The sequence below is a fragment of the Schistocerca piceifrons genome, chromosome 4, assembly GCF_021461385.2.
Source record: "Schistocerca piceifrons isolate TAMUIC-IGC-003096 chromosome 4, iqSchPice1.1, whole genome shotgun sequence".
NCBI lineage: Eukaryota > Metazoa > Arthropoda > Insecta > Orthoptera > Acrididae > Schistocerca > Schistocerca piceifrons.
The window spans coordinates 35,945,532-35,966,871 of NC_060141.1; the positions used below are offsets into that span (position 1 = coordinate 35,945,532).

The window sequence follows — 21,340 nt, forward strand, 5'->3', positions numbered from 1 at the left end:
ATGTGTTCTTTTTTCCATTTCCAGGAGTGTAGCTTATAAAAAAAATATCTCCTTACTGATAACGATTATGACTCAAGTGATGCATCATGTAAGAGTTGAAATAAAATGGTAGATTTCAATAACACTAAAAAAATTATAAGTTACAATATTAAAATATAAAATTAAGGTAGCCTCATTTACAGTGATTACACTAACAAGTTTGTCCTATCCGTTTCTTAGCAAATGAGCTAAGTTTTCTCTATGAAAACATGGCTGCATGCTGCCCATTTACACAACGGGATTTTTTACTTTAATCTACAATGGAATCTGATAACTGTAACCCAACCACGTAAATCTGCATGCTATCTACTCAGAAATCTATCTACAGAGTAGGAGTAGTTGTCAAGGAGAAATGATTTCACTAAATTTTTCAAGCTTTCCTTGTCTGCCAGCACATTTAATTCACAAAGGATGTGGTCAGATATTTTTATGGCTGCACACTTTGCTACTTTCTTTTTAAATGGAGGGTATTTTTGTCCCTAGTGTCAATATTATGAAAGGGATAGCTGCTACTCACCATATAGTGGAGATGCAGAGTCACAGATAGGTAACAACAGAGAGACTGTCACAAAATAAGCTTTCAGCGAACAGGGCCTGAGATGAAAGCTTATCTTATGACAGTCTTTTTGTTGTTGCCTATCTGCGACTCATCATCTCCACGACATACTGAGTAGCAACTATCCTTTTGATAATATTGCCACATTCCATCCTGGATATTCCATTGTTTGTTCCTTGTGTCATATGAATGCTATTATTATTTTCAAATTGTGCCTGAGTCTTCACAGCAAAATTCATTTGAGAGAGTAAATGTATTATGAGGCTGTTACTAGTATGCCCAATTTTTTAAACAGTTGCCTATACTAACTTGCAGGATTGACACCAGATAATATCCTTACGGCCTGTCTCTATGCAAGAATACTTTGTGTCCTTGTCCTCATTCATTTGTAAAAGTCTTTATGATGTCTTCAACTCCTGAACTGCATTTTACTCATCTATTGGTGTTCATTCATTCACACACTGATGCCTGTAAACTACATCACAAAGGAAAGCCTTTGAGTATGTGGAACAAGTGATTTTAAACATTAACAAGCACAGGTAGCCATTAAAGGCTGCTTGGGTAAAGTAAACTAATGACTGATTATGACAGGTGCTAGTTTATCCACATTGATCATCATAGATTGTTCCCTACATGAAAAGGGCAGATACTTTTCTAAAAACCACTGTTCATCCCCTTACACTGGTAACACAGGATTTGGGTGGAGTACAGTTTGACTGGGGGTTATCCAAGTGTGGGCTTATTTAAATAATTTTTGCACTTAATGCCAGAAATAATATCCTCAGAAAAATTGTTATGACCAAAAACATAATACTTCTTGCTTAAAATAGAAAACAATAATGTATAACAAAGAAATTTATTATAACAACAAAAACAATCAATTAATGACAAAATTATTTAACTGGATAGATAAAAATTCTACTCACCAACTGACAGCAGAACACACACATAGAGGACGGTTGTAATTGGCAAGCTTTTGGAGCCAGTGGCTCCTTCTTCAGGCAGAAGGGTTGAAGGGGAAGAAAGAAGGGTGAAGGAAAAGGACTAAAGAGGTCTAGGAAAAGGGGTAGATTTTGGGAAAGTCACCCAGAACCGCGGCTCATGGGAGACTTATGAAGCTCAGATCAATGCATAAAATATAACTTTTGGCTGATTTCCATCAATATGAATATCAAGTAATTCTGAATATTCTGTTTTATATATTGATTCTTCCCTACTTGTAAACATGCCTGCAGTTAGTACTTAAAATTTTACTTCCTGAAGATAAGTGTTGGCCTGCTATTCTGTCTCCTAATTTTAGTTTTCTCATGTGAATTCACTAAAAACCCTTAGCAATTCCAAACAAATAAAAATGATGTTTAGAAGTATATACTAGGGGAAACACTAGTTCAGGCTCCATGTGTGGAGTGCCTATGTATCCAAATAAACTGAGGTAGCACCAGTAGAAGCATAAGTTATGCAAAAAGTCCAGTTCTATATGCTTTCCACTTGGAAATCTCTCTCATTGTATTAATCTGCAGATAGAATGTATAGCATACTTTCATTTGGTAGTGACCAAAGTCATAATCTTCTGGTAGGGACTTTAGAATTTTTCAAGTTACATATCATGTTGGTTGGACTACAGCATTTGAAATTTTGCATATTAAGAAAAATTATGTAGGAGGATACTGTGATTCACACAATCAAATGCCTTAGATAGTCACTGAAAGTACCAGCTGGTGCTACTTAGTTATTTAATGCTTGTAAAATTTGATGAGTGAATATGTAAATGGCATTCTCATTTGAGTAACTCTTCTGAAGCTTGAACTGTGATTTGCTAAGGATACTATTGTTGTTCAGATATTATACTGTTCTAGCATACATACTATTCCAGCACACATCATCTTCTCACAGATTGCTGGACCTGTTGGGATACCAGTTCGATTTTACACACTACACCCCTTCTTGCAACGGTGTACTGTAGGGCTCTAGAAGAGCGTAGCATTCCAAAGGATTGGAAAAGGGCACAGATCATACCCGTTTTCAAGAAGGGACGACAAACAGATGTGCAGAACTATAGACCTTTATCTCTAACGTCGATCAATTGTAGAATTTTGTGACACGTATTATGTTCGAGCATAATGACTTTTATGGAGATTAGAAATCTACTCTGTAGGAATCAGCATGGGTTTCGAAAAAGACGATCGTGTGAAACCCAGTTCATGCTATTCATCCATGAGACCCAGAGGGCCATAGGCATGGGTCCCAGGTAGATGTCGTGTTTCTTGACTTCCACAAGGCGTTCGATACAGTTCCCCACAGTCGTTTGATGAACAAAGTAAGAGCATCTGGACTATCAGACCAATTATGTGATTGGATTGAACAGTTCCTAGATAACAGAACGCAGCATGTCATTCTCAATGGAGAGAAGTCTTCCGAAGTAAGAGTGATTTCAGGTGTGCCGCAGGGGAGTGTCGTAGGACCATTGCTATTCACAATATACATAAATGACCTTGTGGATAACATCGGAAGTTCACTGAGGCTTTTTGAGGATGATGCTGTAGTAAATTGAGAGGTTGTAACAATGGAAAATTGTACTGAAATGCAGGAGGATCTGCAATGAATTGACACATGGTGCAGGGAATGGCAATTGAGTCTCAATGTAGACAAGTTTAAGGTGCTGCGAATACATAGAAAGACAGATCCTTTATCATTTAGCTACAATATAGCAGGTTAGCAGCTGGAACCAGTTAATTCCATAAATTATCTGGGAGTAGGCATTAGGAGCGATTTAAAATGGAGTGATCATATAAAGTTGATCATCGGTAAAGCAGATGCCAGACTGAGATTCATTGGAAGAATCCTAAGGAAATGCAATCCAAAAACAAAGGAAGTAGGTTACAGTACACTTGTTTGCCCACTGCTTGAAAATTGCTCACAAGTGTGGGATCTGTACCAGATAGGGCTGATAGAAGAGATAGAGAAGATCCAACAGAGAGCAGCATGCTTTGTTACAGGATCATTTAGTAATCGCGAAAGCGTTACGGAGATGATAGATAAACTCCAGTGGAAGACTCTGCAGCAGAGGCGCTCAGTAGCTCGGTACGGGCTTTTGTTAAAGTTTCAAGAACATACCTTCACCGAGGAGTCAAGCAGTATATTGCTCCCTCCTACGTATATCTCACAGAGGGACTATGAGGATAAAATCAGAGAGATTAGAGCCCACAGTGAGGCATACTAACAAGCTATTTTTCCATGAACAATACGAGACTGGAATAGAAGGGAGAACCGATAGAGGTACTCAAAGTACCCTCCGCCACACACCGTCAGGTGGCTTGCGGAGTATGGATGTAGATGTAGATGTAGATTTTAGAAAATATTTTCAGTAGTGAATCAAGTCAGTAATTTCTCCTATCATCTTTCTTATAGCAGCACCTAGCAATGGAACGCACTAACCTCTATGGAAAAATGCCCTCAGTAAGTGACACATTATGTATTTCATAAAAGACTGCACCTATTATATGGGAACAACTATTAAGTACTCTGTTAAAAATGTCATCAAATTCAGATGAACTTTTATTTTTGAGAGAATACATAATTTCTTAATTTCAGAAGGCGAAGTGGGTGAGACAACCATGTGACTGAATTTTATGTGAGCTGCTTCTTCAACAAGGGTGTATTCCTTTTATTTTTCTCTTGAACTTGTTGTCCCTATGCTTTCTAATACACATAAGAATGATTACCATATTAAAAATACCTATGACTGGTAATTAAGGTATAAAATTATTGCCACAAAAGTTACATGGATACAATTTAGCCTAAAGAGAGAGGTATTTCAGCTTAATGCACTAATGCATACAGGAATTATATGGCTACATTCAGCAAACTGCAATATTAATTCAATCAACTGTTAGCACATTTTGCAAAAATAGGTCAATGGATTTGCAATGAAACTCCAAAAACATACAGAGAAATGCAGAAGAATACAGTAAAAAGCAGTAGTGGGTAACAATTTAACAATAATAAGGAACCAAAATTTTACACTTAGTGGTCGTAAGCAGAGAAATCAGAAGTTTATTGCAGCAATTTTACTATGGATGGAGTGACATCAGCATGGGAAACAGTCTAACTAGTAATTACATTCATTGAGTTTGATGCTAAATGTTAATGTTGTGTTTGGAGTTATCTACTGATAATGGTCTATATGAGGCAATTTGCAAAGAGATACATGAAATTTATGGTGAGGAGGTAGATATTGATGTACCTTCATTCATGACATGTATGATGCCAGAGATGGCGCATTCATACAGTTCACAGGCCCACTTTTAGAGGCAACCTGGGTCGGCCATCTGGCACACACTAGTGGGTCGCCAAAGAAACAGTATTATTTAAGCAATCGCAAACAAGGGCTTGGCCTAATCTGTAACCCATATTACTGTTATCCATTCAGTGCTTTCAGTGCTACATGCAACCTGTACTTAATTGTATCCTATGTTGGCTCCATAAAATACTTTGTTTCCATAAATTGTGTTTGTTCTTGCTACAACAAACTTGATGACGAGTGAAGGTTACATTTTCTCTGTGTGTTAGTGTCACTGCTAAGTCATCTGACAAACATCTCAATGCAAGAAATACTTCAACATATCACTGTCCAGCAACAAGCTTTTGTGGAACAGCAAGCTCTCACTGCCACTCTCAGTCAAGTGGTATCCACAAGGCAGGTTACTCTTCCGTTGGTGCAATCATCACTCTCTCTGGCATATGATGCATCAGCTGAAAACTGGACTCCTACAAGATACAGTTACACCAACATTTCCAGGTTTTTTGCATGGGCAACACAAACCTGTGCAGGGTTTTCTTTCTTTCCTGCCATTCGCTGTGCATACGTCAGTCGTTAAGCCGACTTGCACCTTTGCAAGAACTGGTCACTTTATCATTTGATGAAATGTGTAATCTCCTCTTAACTTATTACCGTGACAGAATGCATGTCACTGCAATGCCTGTAAAATTTTACCACTGTCAGAAACACCCAAACCAGTCTTACAAAGCCTAGGCTGCAGAATTATGTGGATTGAGCAGTCACTGTAAATTTGTCACTAGTACACATAATGAATCCTATGCTAATCACATGGTATGTGATGTTGTTATTCATCTGGCCCCAGATAGTGAAGTCTGTGAAAAAGCACTTCAATGTCAGAATCTGACACGGATGTGCTTAATATAGCACAGTCTTTGGAAGTGTCAGGAGCTGCAGGTGGTAAGATTGCCGCATGGTGGGAGGTATCAGAACTTGTCCAGTTAATCCTTGTCAGGCATGCTGCAAGTGTTGAGGATGATGGGGAAGCCATTGCAGAAGTACAAACCTTCGACTCAACAACAAATGGGGCAGCTTGGTTACAGCTGTAGCAGCAACAGGCCATGTCACAATAGTGGCCAAGTGCCTGCCTCCCGTCTTGCACGCACTGCTTCATCCAACACGAGTCTGCTGCATGTCCTAAGTGCTGAGCTGTTTGCAAGAAGTGTCAAAAGAAAGGCCACATTGCATCAGAGTGGAATTCCTTTTCAAATGAGCCAGACACAGTAGTACCAATGGACATCAACTGTATTTCTAAATGACTGTCTCCCCAAGCAAATTGTTTATTGGCTTTATGTGAATTTGGGCTCCCCTCCCCTCACACAAGTTATTTAGGGAAGTTGGTTAGCTCTGATCCTAGGTCAGTTCTTCACTCCTGCCTCTTACAGATTTGTTGTTAAGCACCCTCACCTTCCTTATTGTAAATCATTCGCATATTGCAGACCTGTTCATGTTAGAGGCATTTAATGCTTTTGGCTTATCCATTGCCACTGAGGTAAATTTACTGTGAGATCGTTCCATACCATCAACTGGAGTCCCTCTGCTCTGAGTTTCCATTGCTGTTTTCCCCTGGGCTTGGTTGTGCTACTTGTATTCAGGCCCACATTAACATGAAAGAGTCCATTTTTTTGGGTGCTGCAGGTGCCTATCTTGTTGCACAACCCTGTCAAGGCTGAATTAGACCGTTTGATGTTGCTTGATGTCATTCAGCCTATTTCTTCCAGTGAATGTGCTACATAACTGGTCGTTGTAAAGCAGCCGACATGTAAGCCTCGCCTCTTTGGGGACTTCAGTCTCACAATTAATGCACAGTCCGTTATAGATACATTCCCTTGCCCTGTCCTGACAACTTATTTGCAAGACTATCAGATGACCACTACTTTTCCGAGACTGATTTGTAGGAAGCATGCCTCCAGCTCACCTTGGATGAGACCATTAGGTGCCTTTTTGTTGTCAATACACTTTTCCACCCATACGAATATCAATGCTTGTCTTTTGGCATCGCTAGTGTGTCCACAATTTTTCAGCATTTTCTAGAACAGCTAACAGCTTCTGTGCCAGGCAACATCAGTTACCTCAATGATATTGCTGGTTCTGGTTCTTCCACCAAAGGCCACCTTGACATTGCCCAATCATTGTTTTCTGTTTTGCAGTCTGCAGGTCTTAAGTGCAATCTTGCCAAATCTCACTTCTTTCAGCCATCAGTTGAGTACCTAGGTTTTGAGGTTTCCCATACAGGGGTCAAGGTATTACGTCACCACACTGATACAATTGCGGCTCTGCCATGGCCGAACTCTTTTAAGCAACTGCAGGCGTTTCTAGGTAAAGTTTCGTACTACCAAAAGTTTTTACCACATGCATCCACTGTTGCTCAGCCCATACATGCACTTTTACATAAAAATGTGCCTTTCTTCTGGTCCCCAGCTTGTGAGCAAGCATTTGCTTTGCTTAAATCTAAGCTTCAATCTGCCATGTGCTGGCCACTTTTCATTTGGATCAGCATCTCATGTTGGCTACAGATCGCTCTCAGCATGGGCATGGTGTTGGCACACAAATATGAGGACTTAGGCTTCTAAGTATAACTCCCACTTAGCAGTGGTATTTCCGGATCGAAAAGTAACCTTTAGTGATAGTGTTAGCTCTCAAGAAATTTCATGTCTTTTTGTATGGTTTTAAGTTCCATTTAATCATGGGTCACAAGCCATTGGTTGCTATTTTTAACCTTTTGGCTTCTCTGCCAGACAAGGCAGTTCATCGTTTGAAGTGGTGGGCTCTCTTCCTCTCCTGTTACCATTATCAGATCCATTACCGGTTGACAGTGCAACATGCCAGTGCTGATACCTTATCTCACTTTCTGATTGAGCTGGACCCAGTGTTCAATCAGGATGAGTTGCTTTGTTTCTATTTAGATAGTGACAGCATTGTCCATCACCATGGATCCTGTACTTTGTCGGGTCTTCTCTTTTGTGCAGCATGGTTGGCTGGAAAAGCCCCCAGGCTGTGCCTCGAATCCCTTGCACAATTACTTTCCCCTCCAGCACCACCTTTCTGCTTTGACCCTCCAGTATGTGTATTGACTGGGTGTAGAGGCGGACATTACATGGCTTACCACTGCTTGCACTCACTGTGTTTAGTAACAGGTGCCCCCATGGGCATCTTTTTCCCCCTGGCTGACACTGCAATACCCGTGGGAGCATATACATGTTGATTTTGCTGGGCCTTTCTAAATTGGCATTGGCTCATTGTAGTGGATGCCTATTCCAAGTTTCTCTACATGGCCCATTGTCCATCCACATCCATGGTCACCACTATTTCAGCTCTCTCTAAGATTTTTCCAATTGAGGGACTTCTATATACCTTGGTTACCAATAATTACCCCCAATATGTTTCTCAAGAATTTGCATCTTCTTGTCAGGCTACTGGTGTTTGCCATCTCACAGCTCCCCCATTACATCCTCAATCTAATGGTGAGGCCAAATGCATGGTTCAGACATTTAAAACTCAGATACGGAAGTACATATCCAGCAGGTCCCCTAAAACTGCTTTAGATTGTTTTTTCAGTTCCTATCTTTTCACATTGGCGGAGGACAAGAGGCTGGTGGAACTGCTACACGGACACTAACCACAGATCTTCCTTCTCCTGCTGCATCTAACATTGTCTGCCAGCATCACTGGCTCCACGGTGGTTCTGGCTGGGTGCACCTGTCTGGACCCGTAGTTGTTGCCGGTAGCCAAACTGGGTTCCTGCCACCATCAAGAATTGCCGGTTCTGGCACCTGTGCATAATCCACACTCCTAATGGTGGACATCCAGTTGCAGCATGCCCAGCTGGGTCTTTTCCAGAGGGACCACCATCTCCCCTGCCTCCACTGCCACCAAAGACTGTTCCTGAGTCGCAAACGATCTGGTTCACGCCACAGTAGGGGTTGTTGCTTGGCAGATCACTGTCTGACGCTCCTGCCTCTACCCCCACTCCTCGACTGCCGTTGTGAGTGTAGCCCCCACTGAATCGGAAACTGCAGCTGTCACTACCTCTGTTACTGAGTCCTGTACAGCTGTTGTGCTGACGCTTCCAGCACCGACCACTGACCTCAACGAAGACATTGCTATGGGGGTGCATCCCCAGTCCTGCCCTATGGTCTCTCATGAGAGGGAGCACAGTGCGCCAGACTGCCTCCTCATCATTTGTGCCCCTACTCACCAGTGCCTGCCGTCAGTGCTTTTTTTTTTCATGGTACCAGTGTTTTTTTGGTAGCAGTGTTTTTTTTTTTTGTATCAGTGCTTTTTATCTGTACCATCTATTTTTTGTGCCTAGTGTTTTTATGTATGTATGCAGTTTTTCCACGTCTGGAAAGGAGGAGTGATGTACCTCCAGTCACAATGTGTGTGATTTCAGAGATTGTGCATCCATACAGTTCACAGTCCCACTTATAGAGATCACCTGGGTCAGCCTTCTGGTGTGCTCTGGTGGGCTGCCAAAGAAATATTATGTAAATGATTGCAAACGAGTAGTTGGCCTATTCTGTAACCTGTATTACTGTTGTCCATTCAATGTGTCCAGTGCTATGCACAACCTGTACTTCATTGTATCTTAAGTTGGGCCTATAAAGTGCTATGTTCCATAAACCAGTTTTGTTTTTGCTCTAACAGATATGTCATAATGATATATATTTATCAGATGAGCAGTTATGGTGATGATGATGTAATGTGTGAAGTAAGCTTACTTCACATGTAAGGAGAAAGTAGCCAAACCTTCAAAAGCTTTGTGTTAACCCCTTAACACCAGGTGTCATGAAATCACATCATACCAGTGTGACTCTAATAAGTGTAAGGTTTTGATTTTGTGTACCAGTGCCAGTAGGTACAGATTATATGTGAAGCTACCAGCACTTCTGACAGGTGCTGCCATGTCCTGAGTGTTTTGGGTACTTTTATAGTGATGTAATTTTTTGTTGTCCATGAAGAAATTTTTTCAGGCATTAAGGGGGGGTAGGACGTCAAACGGGCCGACTTGGAGCAGGAGTGGCACCACAGGACATTTTAATTTCCAGTGTCTATACTTTTACGAATAAATTCATAAAACTTTGTCAGCATGACCAGGAAGGGTTGAGGATTCACACTCATAGCAGTGGAGGTTCAAAAATGTAGCAAAATACCTTTTTTTTACATGTGAAGTTTTATTATTTTTTCACTTACTACTGGCTGCATTTTTTTCTGTAGGTACACTTTTCTTCTTAAGTAAGAGAGATTCTTTGATGAATTTTGCACAGCGTACAAGCAGTATTTACAGGTGTATGAAACTCTAGAATTTTCCAAATATATTAAAAACTATGGTAAAAATTGAGATAATTAACTATAAAATTTGAGTTTTTTCTAAAGATGAAGTTTAAAATGTAACAGTTCATTCATTTTTTCATAAATTAAATAAACTCTAGAGTTTCATACACATGTAACTATAGTTTGTATGCTGTGCAAAATTCATCAAAGAATCTCTCTTACTTAGGAAGAAAGGTGTACCTATAGCAACAAATGCAGCCAGTAGTAAGTGAAAAAATGATGAAATTTCACATATAAAAAAAAAGGTATTTTGTTACGTTTTTGAGCTTCCACTGCTATAAGTATGAATCCTGAATCCTTGCTGCTCATGCTTTCAAAGTTTTATGAATTTATTTGTAAAAGTATAGACAGTGGAAATTAAAATGTCCTGTGGTGCCTCTCCTGCTCCAGGTCGGCCCGTTTGACGTCCTACCCCCTTAAGGTGTTAAGGAAGAGATATGGAATGAATTTCTTGATGTGTCAGCTGACTGCCTCAGAAGAAGGCACTTTTAGGAAGTGTAACACAAGATTGAAAGAGGGAAAGGAAAATAAGGTGCTCAGTGAAGAATAGGATGTCTAAAGCATTCCAGTATTGAGAAAGCTATTTACACATGCAGCAAGTACATATTTAATTCATTATATAATAAATTATGGGCTACTACTATATTTTGTCATCTGTCAAAGGCCTTTGATCATGTAAATCACAATCAGATTGTGTCTCTCTGACAGGAAACAAATTGTGTCCTGTATTAAACTATCAATCATCATCCAACTGGGAATTAATTACATTTAATGTCTCACAAGATTTCACTTAGGTCCTTTACTTCTTCTTGTGTAACTCAATGACCTTTTATCACTAACATAACTAGATGCCACATTTGTTTTGTTTGCAGGTGGTACAAATAATGCAGTAAACAGCAAATCAAGTATAGTTTTAGAAAAATTACTTAATGAAATGTTCGTGGACATTAAACATTGAGGAACTGGGGACCCTAACTACTGCTTTCCAATGTATTTATTTGATGAAATTTGTCATTAATATTTTATCTCTTTTTCAAGCTGAAAACTCATTTATGGAGACAGCATTATAAATAAGACTAATTTTGACAAAGGTTTAAAGTCACTTTGGTCCAAAAAGGTGTCCATTATTCAGGAACACAGTTCTAATAACTTTCCAGCAGCCATAAAATGTTTAACTTCTAGTAAAGTTCAGTTTAAGAGGAACATAAAGAACTTATTGGTGGTCAATTCTTTCAACTCCACTGACAAATTTCTTAGTAGAACTGACTGATATGTATATATTACTCATAATATCAGATTATGTGATTGTTATGGAAAAACTGACATTTGTACACCTTCAATGCATTTATGTGATCTGTGTAAATAAGCATTATAAACCGATTCTTCTCTTTGATGTCACATGACTATCATAGCCTAAGAATAGTCATAGACCCATTTTGTGACAAATTTTTATTACCTTTTAAATGAAAATACATTAAAGATCTTTTCACTTACTCCATTTCCTTGAGGACCACTTCACTTAGTGCCTGTGGAAGGTACATGAGCAAAATCTAGGAGTCTTCCACAAAGACAGGCCAGTTCTTAATAATTCCAAACCAGCACATTCATTCTTTAATGACATTCATAGTTAGTATTTTAATCGAGCTTAAGATGAATTTAGCATATATAATATCAACAAAAATGTAAACATATTTCCCAAGTAGACACTGTCTCCCTCTCAAAGGTTTGGACAGTATTTTTATATTCCTACAGAAAAATCCTTAAGATGAGACCATAGGAATAAAATGAGGATGATGAAGTTTGCAAAATGTCAAAAATAAATTGAAAATTTACCTTGTCTGTCAAAGCCCATAATTTATCAGAACACGAGTACCCTAATGATGTATAATTAATACTATAGATAAAAACATAGTAAGTTAGTAACAGAAGCTTCTATTTTTATGGTACAGCAGTAACTACATTCCTTCTGTATGTATGAGTGAGTCTGAACAAATCTATAGTGTGCAGTGGTAAGTAGGCATCAGTTAAATTGTGTAAGTGAACATATTTTTTCAATTGTAATGGTTTTTCTGTTAATTAAGCTATCCCTTCATAATATATTATCATAATAAGCATGCAGTTAACCCTTTAACTGCTCTGGATGTGTTAACACACGTGCCTTTGTACCTGCCCCTGTGTGCTCTGAATGTGTTTATGTATGCCACCAGTCCTTCTACCTGGTACTCCGAATGTGTCTACGCGTAGGCACGTTCAGAGTACCAGCTGGAGGCCATACATCATTGGTTTAGAGAACTCCATGAACTTCACATTGTTCATTTTTAGGCATCAGAGTTAATTAATTAGTACATTAGAGAAAGGTTATCTGAGAAACTTAGTTGTTATTAAATTGTCAAAATAACATAATCTTGTACAGAGATATGAAACCTGCATTTGATATATTGCAGTAAGACCAATGTTGCATTGTTGTTACTGTTGTAGTTGTTGTTGGTGGTGGTGGTGGCGTGGTGTTCTGTCTGAAGTCTGGTCTGATGCAGCATTCCATGTTTGTCTGTCATACCTTCATTTCTGCCTAACAATGGAAACCTACATCCATTTGAAGTTACTCACTGTATTCACAGTTTTGCCTCCCTCTACAATTTTTACCCCTGCTCCACCAACCCTGCACCCAAGCATCCACCCACCCACTCACACCCAGCTACCAACACACACACACACACACACACACACACACACACACACACACACACATCCTCTCAAACTGACAATTTCTAGACACCTCAGAATGATCAGAATTGATTCGTTCTTTTAGTCAAGCTGTGCCATAAATTTCTTTTTTCCAAAATTCTATTCAGTATCTCCTCATTTGTTACTTGGTGTACTCGTTTCATCTTCAGCATTCTTCTATTGTACCACATTTCAAAAGCTTCTATTCTCTTCTTGTCTGAATTGCCTGTGGTGCATGTTTCTCATCTGTATGAGGCTGCACTTCAGACAAATACATTTAGGCAGGACTTCATGACACTTCCATTTATATTAAATGCTAATAATCACCTCTCTTTCAGAGATACTTTTCTTGCTATTGCCAGTCTGCATTTTATATTTAATTTGGTCAAATATAAGAACTCTTCTATTACTTTTAGCATCACCTAATTTAATTCGACTATGTTCCGCTGCCTTTTGGTTTTTTTTTTTTTTTCCATTGATGTTCATCTTACAGTCTCTTTTCAAGACACTGTCTGTTCCACTCAACTGCTCTTATCGCTCTTTGACAGAACTACAATGTCATTGCCAAAACTCAGAGGTTTCTTTTTTTCTCTCTGAACTTTAATACCCTTTTCTCATTCCTCCTGGGTTTCATTCACAGCTTGCTCAATGTACAGGTTAAATAACATAGAGAATATGCTACAATCCTGTCTAACTCTCTTTTCACTATGATTTCTGTTTTATTTCCTTCAACTTTCGTAACTGCAGTCTGGTTCCTGTACAAGTTATAAGTTGGAAATAACCTTTTGCTCCCTATATTTTATCCCTGCTACCCTCAAAATTTCAAACAGTGTAGTCCAGTCAACATCGTCAATAGCTTTCTCTAAATCTACAAATGGTTTACTTTTCTTCAGCCTGTTTTATAAAACCAGTCATAAAATAAGTGTTACCCTGTGTTTTCCTATATTTCTCCGGAACCTAAACTGATCTTCACCAAGGTTGGTCTGTTTGTGTCAGTTGTTTGCAACAATGGTTAAGTAGTATTCACACCTGTCAGTGCTTCCCTTCTTTGGAACTGGAATTATTACATTCTTCCTGAAGCCTGACAGTATTTCGCCAGTCACATTTATCTTGCACATCAGGTGGAATAATTTTGTTATAGCTGGCTCTCGCAAGGATATCAATAATTCTGATGCAATGTCATGTACTCCAGGGGCTTTGTTTCCACCTAGCCCTTTCAGCACTCTGTCAAATTTTTCTTGCAATACCATATCTCTCCTCTCATCTTCACCTAATTCCTCTTCTCTTTCTACAGTATTGTCTTCAAGTTTGTTTTGCTTCTGTAGATCCCCTATGTATTCCTGCAACCTTTCTGCTTTCCCTTCTTTGCTTAGTATTCATGTGACATCTGAGCTCTTTAGATAATACAGTTGCTTCTGCTTTCTCCAGAGGCCTCATTAATTTTCCTACAGGCAGAATCTATCTTTCCTTTAGTTACGTATGCATCTACAGGTGGTTTTGAGTGTAAAATTGTGTAATTGTAATATGAGATAAGCTACAGTTATGTGGTTAAAAAGGGAACTGGCAAGAATTGCAACACTGAAGTAACAAATTTAAGAGAACTTATTTCAAGCTTACAATTCTTAGCCAGCAGTTAAAGAAGTGAAAGCAATACGATCATGAATGAAAACCAGGAACTATGGATGGAGCAAAAACCTAGTGAAGTGACACAAGACAAAAGTTATCAAGTGTCCGAATGGAAAGAAGAGTTTCACAAAGATAGGACTTTGGCTGCAACAAGAACAATGAACTCTGTAACAGAGGATACATGTAGGGCTAAAAAAAAAAATTAAAAAAATAAAAATAAATGATGTTCTGCAAACAAGTGACCACATTAAGGACTGTGCAAACGATTGACAACTTGCTAAAAACAATGCACTAAAAATGAATAGTCACATTAAAAAAATTATAATAAGAAGTGAGAATCATCAGGTAAAAAGAGTAGTATGCTTTTTCTAATAGACATCCATGGCAAGAACTATCAAGTATGTTACAAGAAATAAATGAAGACGTAGCTGTCACTAGTGTGATGAAACATCAAGTGGGAACTAAACATGCTGTAGAAACAGTCATTCAGATGAAAAATACAGAACAAAATGACCTTGTTGTATGCATAACGGGGCCCAATGACATAGCGAAAAATGAAGCAGATGTCTGTGTAAAAGCTCTGCAGAATTTCCTAAAAAAGAATAAAACAAGAAACACAATAGTTGCTACCATGCCACATAGGCATGATATAATTTATAGTTAGTGTGCAAATAAAGAAATTTAAAGAACAAACATTAAAATAAAACAACTGTGAGCTGAATACACAAATTGTGATGTCCTTGATATTAGTAAACTGCTGCATAGCCTCCACACCAAGCAAGGGTTCCACCTAAACTAAGAAGGGAAAAAGCATTTGTGTGATTGTGTCAGTGAAATTATTAAAGAAAGACTCAAACAGAATAAAACTGCCTATGAAAGTAGTGGTTTGAATAATAACATGAATTTTTTACGATAAAATACAGTAACTCAACAAGCAACAAACTTCTTGGACCTGAGCTACATACTAGAAGCAGTATTAAAAAGGGGGGAATGTTTACAGACAATAAACAATAATCATAAATCAGTTACTGTATTGCAAATGAACATTTGCTCCATTAGGAACAAAATATTAGAATTGGAGCATTTTTGTAATATTGAAAATGTTGACATTGTATGTGTATCAGAACAATGAGTGACAGAAGATTAAGTTCATTAAGGTAATACTGTTGGTGACTAACTTCAGATGTGAAAGAAAGAATGGAGGTGCACTAATATTTTTGAGGTACTGAAATATTTTCTAAGATAAACGTTAGCTCTTACAGTACTGAACTAGTACTACTTAGTGTAGAGAATACTGCAATTGTTAGTTAATATTGATCTGTAGGAGATGTAAATATATTTTTTGGAAGATTTTAACTGCTTATGACAAAAATTTTGAAAACTAAGAGAACTGTCATTATCTGTGGTGATTTTAACACTGAAATGGCCAACAAGGAAGAACATTTTTTAATATAGTGAGATCACAAATCTACATTGTACAAATTACAGGCCCACACAGAATAATAGCTATTTGGATAATATTATGGTTAATTTTTCTAGAGATACATATGACATCAGACTTGTTAGTGGTGCACTAGCAGACACTGAATCTTTAATTTCAACATTCTACTGTGGTTGTCTAAGTCAGACATATCAGCCATCATGAAGTCTAATGCTACATGGCTAAGGGGCCGGAAAGATGAATGTATTAATCTATTTACTGGCAGAATAGTTGATGTTATTGGGCACTTCATATAAAATACACAACCTAAGAAGGGCACTGGGGAAAGCAGTGCTTGATAATTTCCTGAAAAAACTCACTGAAATATGGTAGTCTTGTTCACCATTAATCAAAATTAGACCTAGGCACAACAGAAAAAGAAACAGCTAAAATAGCACACAAATGAGCCAGTTCATATTAGGAAAGATATCCTCAGATGGAATAAAAATTCTTGTAAACAAGAGTATGAGTTACAGGACACTTCTTATAGAGTTTACTTATAATATAAAAAGAACTACAAAGACAAACTGACCCTGACCAAACATTACATAGAAGGTGCTCCCAACAAATTTAAAGCAACATGGAACACCATCAATGAAGAAAAGTCCCAAACCAATACACAACATGCAGCACTGGACCCTGAAGAAGTAAATGATTACTTTATAACCTCTGTGAGCAAGCTGAAAGACAAAATTAATCAAAAAGGCACTTGTGCTTTACATCTTCTTGGTGTGGAGCCACCTATGGGGTTTGGCTTCCACTGGAATGTTGTCATCCTAAGGATATTATAAAAGCTGCATCAAGGTTCTCAAACTCCAGAAGTATGGACGGTTGTTAGCTCTCTATGTTATAAAAAAAAAAATACATATCATCTGTCAACCTCTTTCTATCATCTTTATTATGTGTTGAGAATCTGGAGTTTTTACTGATGCATTCAAAATTGCTAAGGTGGTACCAGTCTCTAAAAAGTAAGTAAGCATTTGCCTCAAATCTACTGACCAGTTTCTATTGTCCCAATTTTCTCCAAAGTTTGTGAGAATGTAATGTACAACCAGCTAAATAGCTATTTTGGAAAGCATGATCTCCTCTTCAGCAGACAGTTTGGATTCCAACATGGCAAAAACACTACTACTGCTGTCACTGAAGTTGATAACCAGCCGTTAACTGCATTTGAACATAAGGATCTAGTACGAGTACTTTGTGATCTCAGCAAAGGTTTCAACTGTGTACCATTTAACAACTTACTTGCAAAACTGGCATTTTATGGAATACACAACCCATCTTTATATGTAATCAAGTCATATCTCAGTAACAGAAAGCAGTTTGTATCAGATAAAAACAGATAGTCCTTTTTGGACTGGAGTGATACAGGACTCGATCCCAGTTCCATTTTTGTTCATCATAACAGTTAATGATCTGCCTAACCACGTAGGAGCAGATTCAATGGTGTGTTATGCAGATGACACAACACTACTCAATATGCACCCTGAAATGACAGAACTGTATCAGATAACAGAGGAAAAATGACAACTAGCATTGAAATGGTTTTCTTAAAATGAACTCTTATGTAATCCTGATAAAACACAGGAACTAATTCTGGGTTTGGCTACAGCTATGGAAAGTAAATCAGTAACACTCTCAGGCTTTCACACTCATTCAGATCTAAACTGGGAGGAACATGTTAGCCATCTCTGCAAGACAATAGCAAGACTAACCTATCTCATGTGGAAACTGACAGATGCAGTCACTGGTCAGTTTCTGAAGGTTGCATATTTTGGCCTAATTCAGTCACACATTTCCTAGATACACTGCTATGAGGACATTCCTGCTATGGCAGTGAAATTCTAAAAATTAAAAAAAAAATTAATCAGAATAATGAGTAAAGTTACGCCAAAGAAACACTGCCATCCCCTATTTATCAGGCTGCCTATATTAACTGTTGCTAATTTAGACATATACACAACATTGCTTTATAGCAAAAGCAACATAATTGAGTTCAACACTAGAGAGACTATACATCCAAGCAATACCAGAGGAAAACAGAACCTTCATATACTGAGACACAAACTCACAACTCACTCAAAATAATGTGCTTAAAACTTTTCAATGAACTTCCAGCATCTGCTCAGACATTTGCCTACAATATTTTTAAAGTTAAAATGTGTGATTGGTTACTAAAACATCCATTTTACAAGGTAGCTAAACTATTTGAAACAAATATGATTGACGTTATTACTTACAGATGTTTGTAAAATATACAACTAAGAATACTTTTTACATTGAAGTTTACAAAATTTAGTCCCATAAACTAAATTTTGTAAGCTTCACTGTAAACATTATTGTTAATTGTATATTTAACAATCAAACAAATTCCTCTGTAAGTAGTCAAACGTAAATAAATAGAATATATTTGCATTTGTCCCCTAGCCATTCCTTCATAGCCATTTTGCATTTTCTGTCAGCACCAATCTCAATAAAGAACAATGTATACAGTTTTAAGACTGATTGTTATAATACATGTCATTGTTCACTATCAAGAACAATTATATTTTATATGATGCCGTCTTCCTTGCTGTGGGTGGATGAATGTTTTCCCATCATTTTATATAACACTTCTAATGCTTCACAGACTTTTTTGTGTTTATCTCTCATTGCCCTTTTCTCAGAACAACCAAACACTCATTAAAATAATTCAAATGTACCCTTTCACTTTAAAAATGTTGTGTGGTGAAGAATAAATCTTTCTTTATTCTGCATGGATAAATAAAAGAATTAATGACACCACTAATTTAAAAAAATCTTACTTCCATTCCCTGACTCTTCAGTTACAACAGTTACATTTTCAGATCTTCAGTAGTGAAAATTATATGAAAAAAAGAGACTAGGATGTGCTGAAAATACTGATTTTGAGCTCTAAATTCTTTTCTAAAAACAACAATTTATAAAGTTACTACTTGGGAGTGTAACTGAGCATTAAAATAAATGTTTCAGCTAAGTATGAATATCACACTACAAATGGGACTAATTTTTGCAAATGCCTGCCCATGTTCACTTGTAGAAAAACAATCAAAATAATAAGACACACCTAGAAAGAGAAAACAACAGTTTCTGAATGCTAAGACATCAGACGAATAAGTAGCATGAAGTACTCAGAAGATTAATGAACAAAACATTAAAGAATTGCCATTTAAAAAAGAGAAAAAATGACATGTGTGCACAAGCTGGAGAGGCAGCAAAAAAGGCTGACCAATTTACGATTTTTATATGTTACTACTTGTATCATTTATGCTATTACTTACCCTCGCTTAGGGTCAGGAATGAATACAGTATCTGATTCTTCACTTGGCTCACTCACTCCATAAGGGTTCTCTGCTTTCACTCTAAATTTATACTCTGAACCTTCAATGAGATCTCCAAGGATGGTACTTAGCTGACGGCACGTGGCTGCCTTTAACCACACATTCCAGCCTAACTGGAAGAAATTGAAAACACTCACATTTTATTAAAACCTGAGGCAATGTGCCTACTGTTTCTATTGGTACATATGTATTTCACTTCTCCTTCATATCATGTACATTTCCTCTAACTCAATAATTAAAATCTTTCTTATTGAAACAAGTTAACAGTAAAAGATGTAGTATTCCATGTTTACAATATCAAATTATTATCTGGAGTCAACACATATACAATCATACTAACTCTGTAGTATTCAACAATATAATTTCCAATTTTGCAGCCTCCATCGTCATCAGGTTCAGACCATGAGAGTGTGACAGAACGTCCAAGAGCAGACACCACTTTAACTTTCCCTGGGGGGTGGGGGATATCTGAAAAAAAAAAAGTTGTGGACAAGTGATTATCTTAAATTCAAAAATTTCAGTAACTTACCAAAAGATGCACAACTTCGTACAATGCTAAGAAAGAGGCATCCTAATATTAAACAAGAAACTAAATACTTTGTATGTAACTCTCAATGACTTGGCTCCTTCTTTACACACACACACACACACACACACACACACACACACACACACACACACACACACACACTTGGCCACTGTCATCACTGAGGATTTAACTCGGTGGCTTTATAATATTCAACAGCCTACTTTTAAATGTACCCATCTGCCACTCAGTGTCTCTTCTATGTGGTGAGTAGCAGACTACCCTAATTCATTTAGTTGTCACTACACCCTGGATTTTTAATTGAATATTGAATAAAACTTAAATTTGGTCTAGACTTAAAAGAATCAAATACTGTCTTTTGGAAAATTTCTTACAATTTAATTTTTTTACATTTTACTATCTTTCTTGATATATTTAATCAATATTTATTGTTTATAGTTATCAAACAAATGAGGAGTATTCACTGACATAATGATGAAATTTAACATTTCTGTTCTTCAAAGTGTCATACATTACTTAATGTGCATGATATACATACATGATATTATGCCAAACCAATGGGGAGAGTGGTTTGGCACAGTCATCCAATCAGATTAGAGGAATAAATGGCACAAACAAAAATTATGTAAAGAAAATGGTGGGTATTGTGGATTGGTAGCTTATAGTCTTCTTTTCATCTTCTTCTTTACCCTACTTCAATCCATTGCTGGGATATGCCTCTTCCATATGCTTCTATTGCCTGCAATTTTGAGCCACCTGGTACCATTGTGTTCCAGCCACTAGCTACACATCATCAAGCAATTTTTTATTCTTTTATTTTTTTTATTTATTTATTTGAGGTCTTCCAATGCCTCTCTTGTGGTCCCATGGTCTCCAGTGAACAAGTTTAGGGTTTCACCTGCTGTAACCTTATCAAATTATACATCTGACCCATTGCCCCTTCAGTCTAGCAATTCTCTCTAGGCTGTCTGTTACCCTCCTTCTAATGTCCTCTGGCTGAATCCTATGCATAGGCTGAGTCCTGGCTTCTTTTGCTCCACAGCTCATTGTGTTTACAGTGGTTTATGAGCAGTCATAGTTTTCAGACCATAGGCTGTAACTGGAAGTATGCACATATTATAGACTTTAGCATTCAGATTATTTGAGACATCTCTGTTGATCAGGACGAATTTTAGTTACAGGAGCATTGCCCAACTTAGTCCCATTCTGTGTGGAATTTCTGCATTTTGGTTGTTTTCCCCAGTTGAATCTTGTGACAAAGGTAGATGTATTCATCAATTGTTTCTATAGACTGGGTTATGATTGTAAGTGATTGGTTGTCTGTGTTTAGTATTTGTTT

General features: G+C 37.6%; 1 protein-coding gene across 1 annotated transcript in view; it reads right to left on the reverse strand.

The window, feature by feature from the left end:
- Positions 1 to 21,340, reverse strand: part of LOC124795574 — a 261,713-nt gene that overhangs the window by 80,397 nt on the left and 159,976 nt on the right. The window contains exons 6-7 of the mRNA XM_047259646.1: positions 19,795 to 19,922; positions 19,395 to 19,567 (exon numbers count right to left, since the gene is read on the reverse strand). Coding sequence (XP_047115602.1) covers positions 19,395 to 19,567; positions 19,795 to 19,922 — 301 coding nt within the window. The remainder of the gene's footprint in view (positions 1 to 19,394; positions 19,568 to 19,794; positions 19,923 to 21,340) is intronic.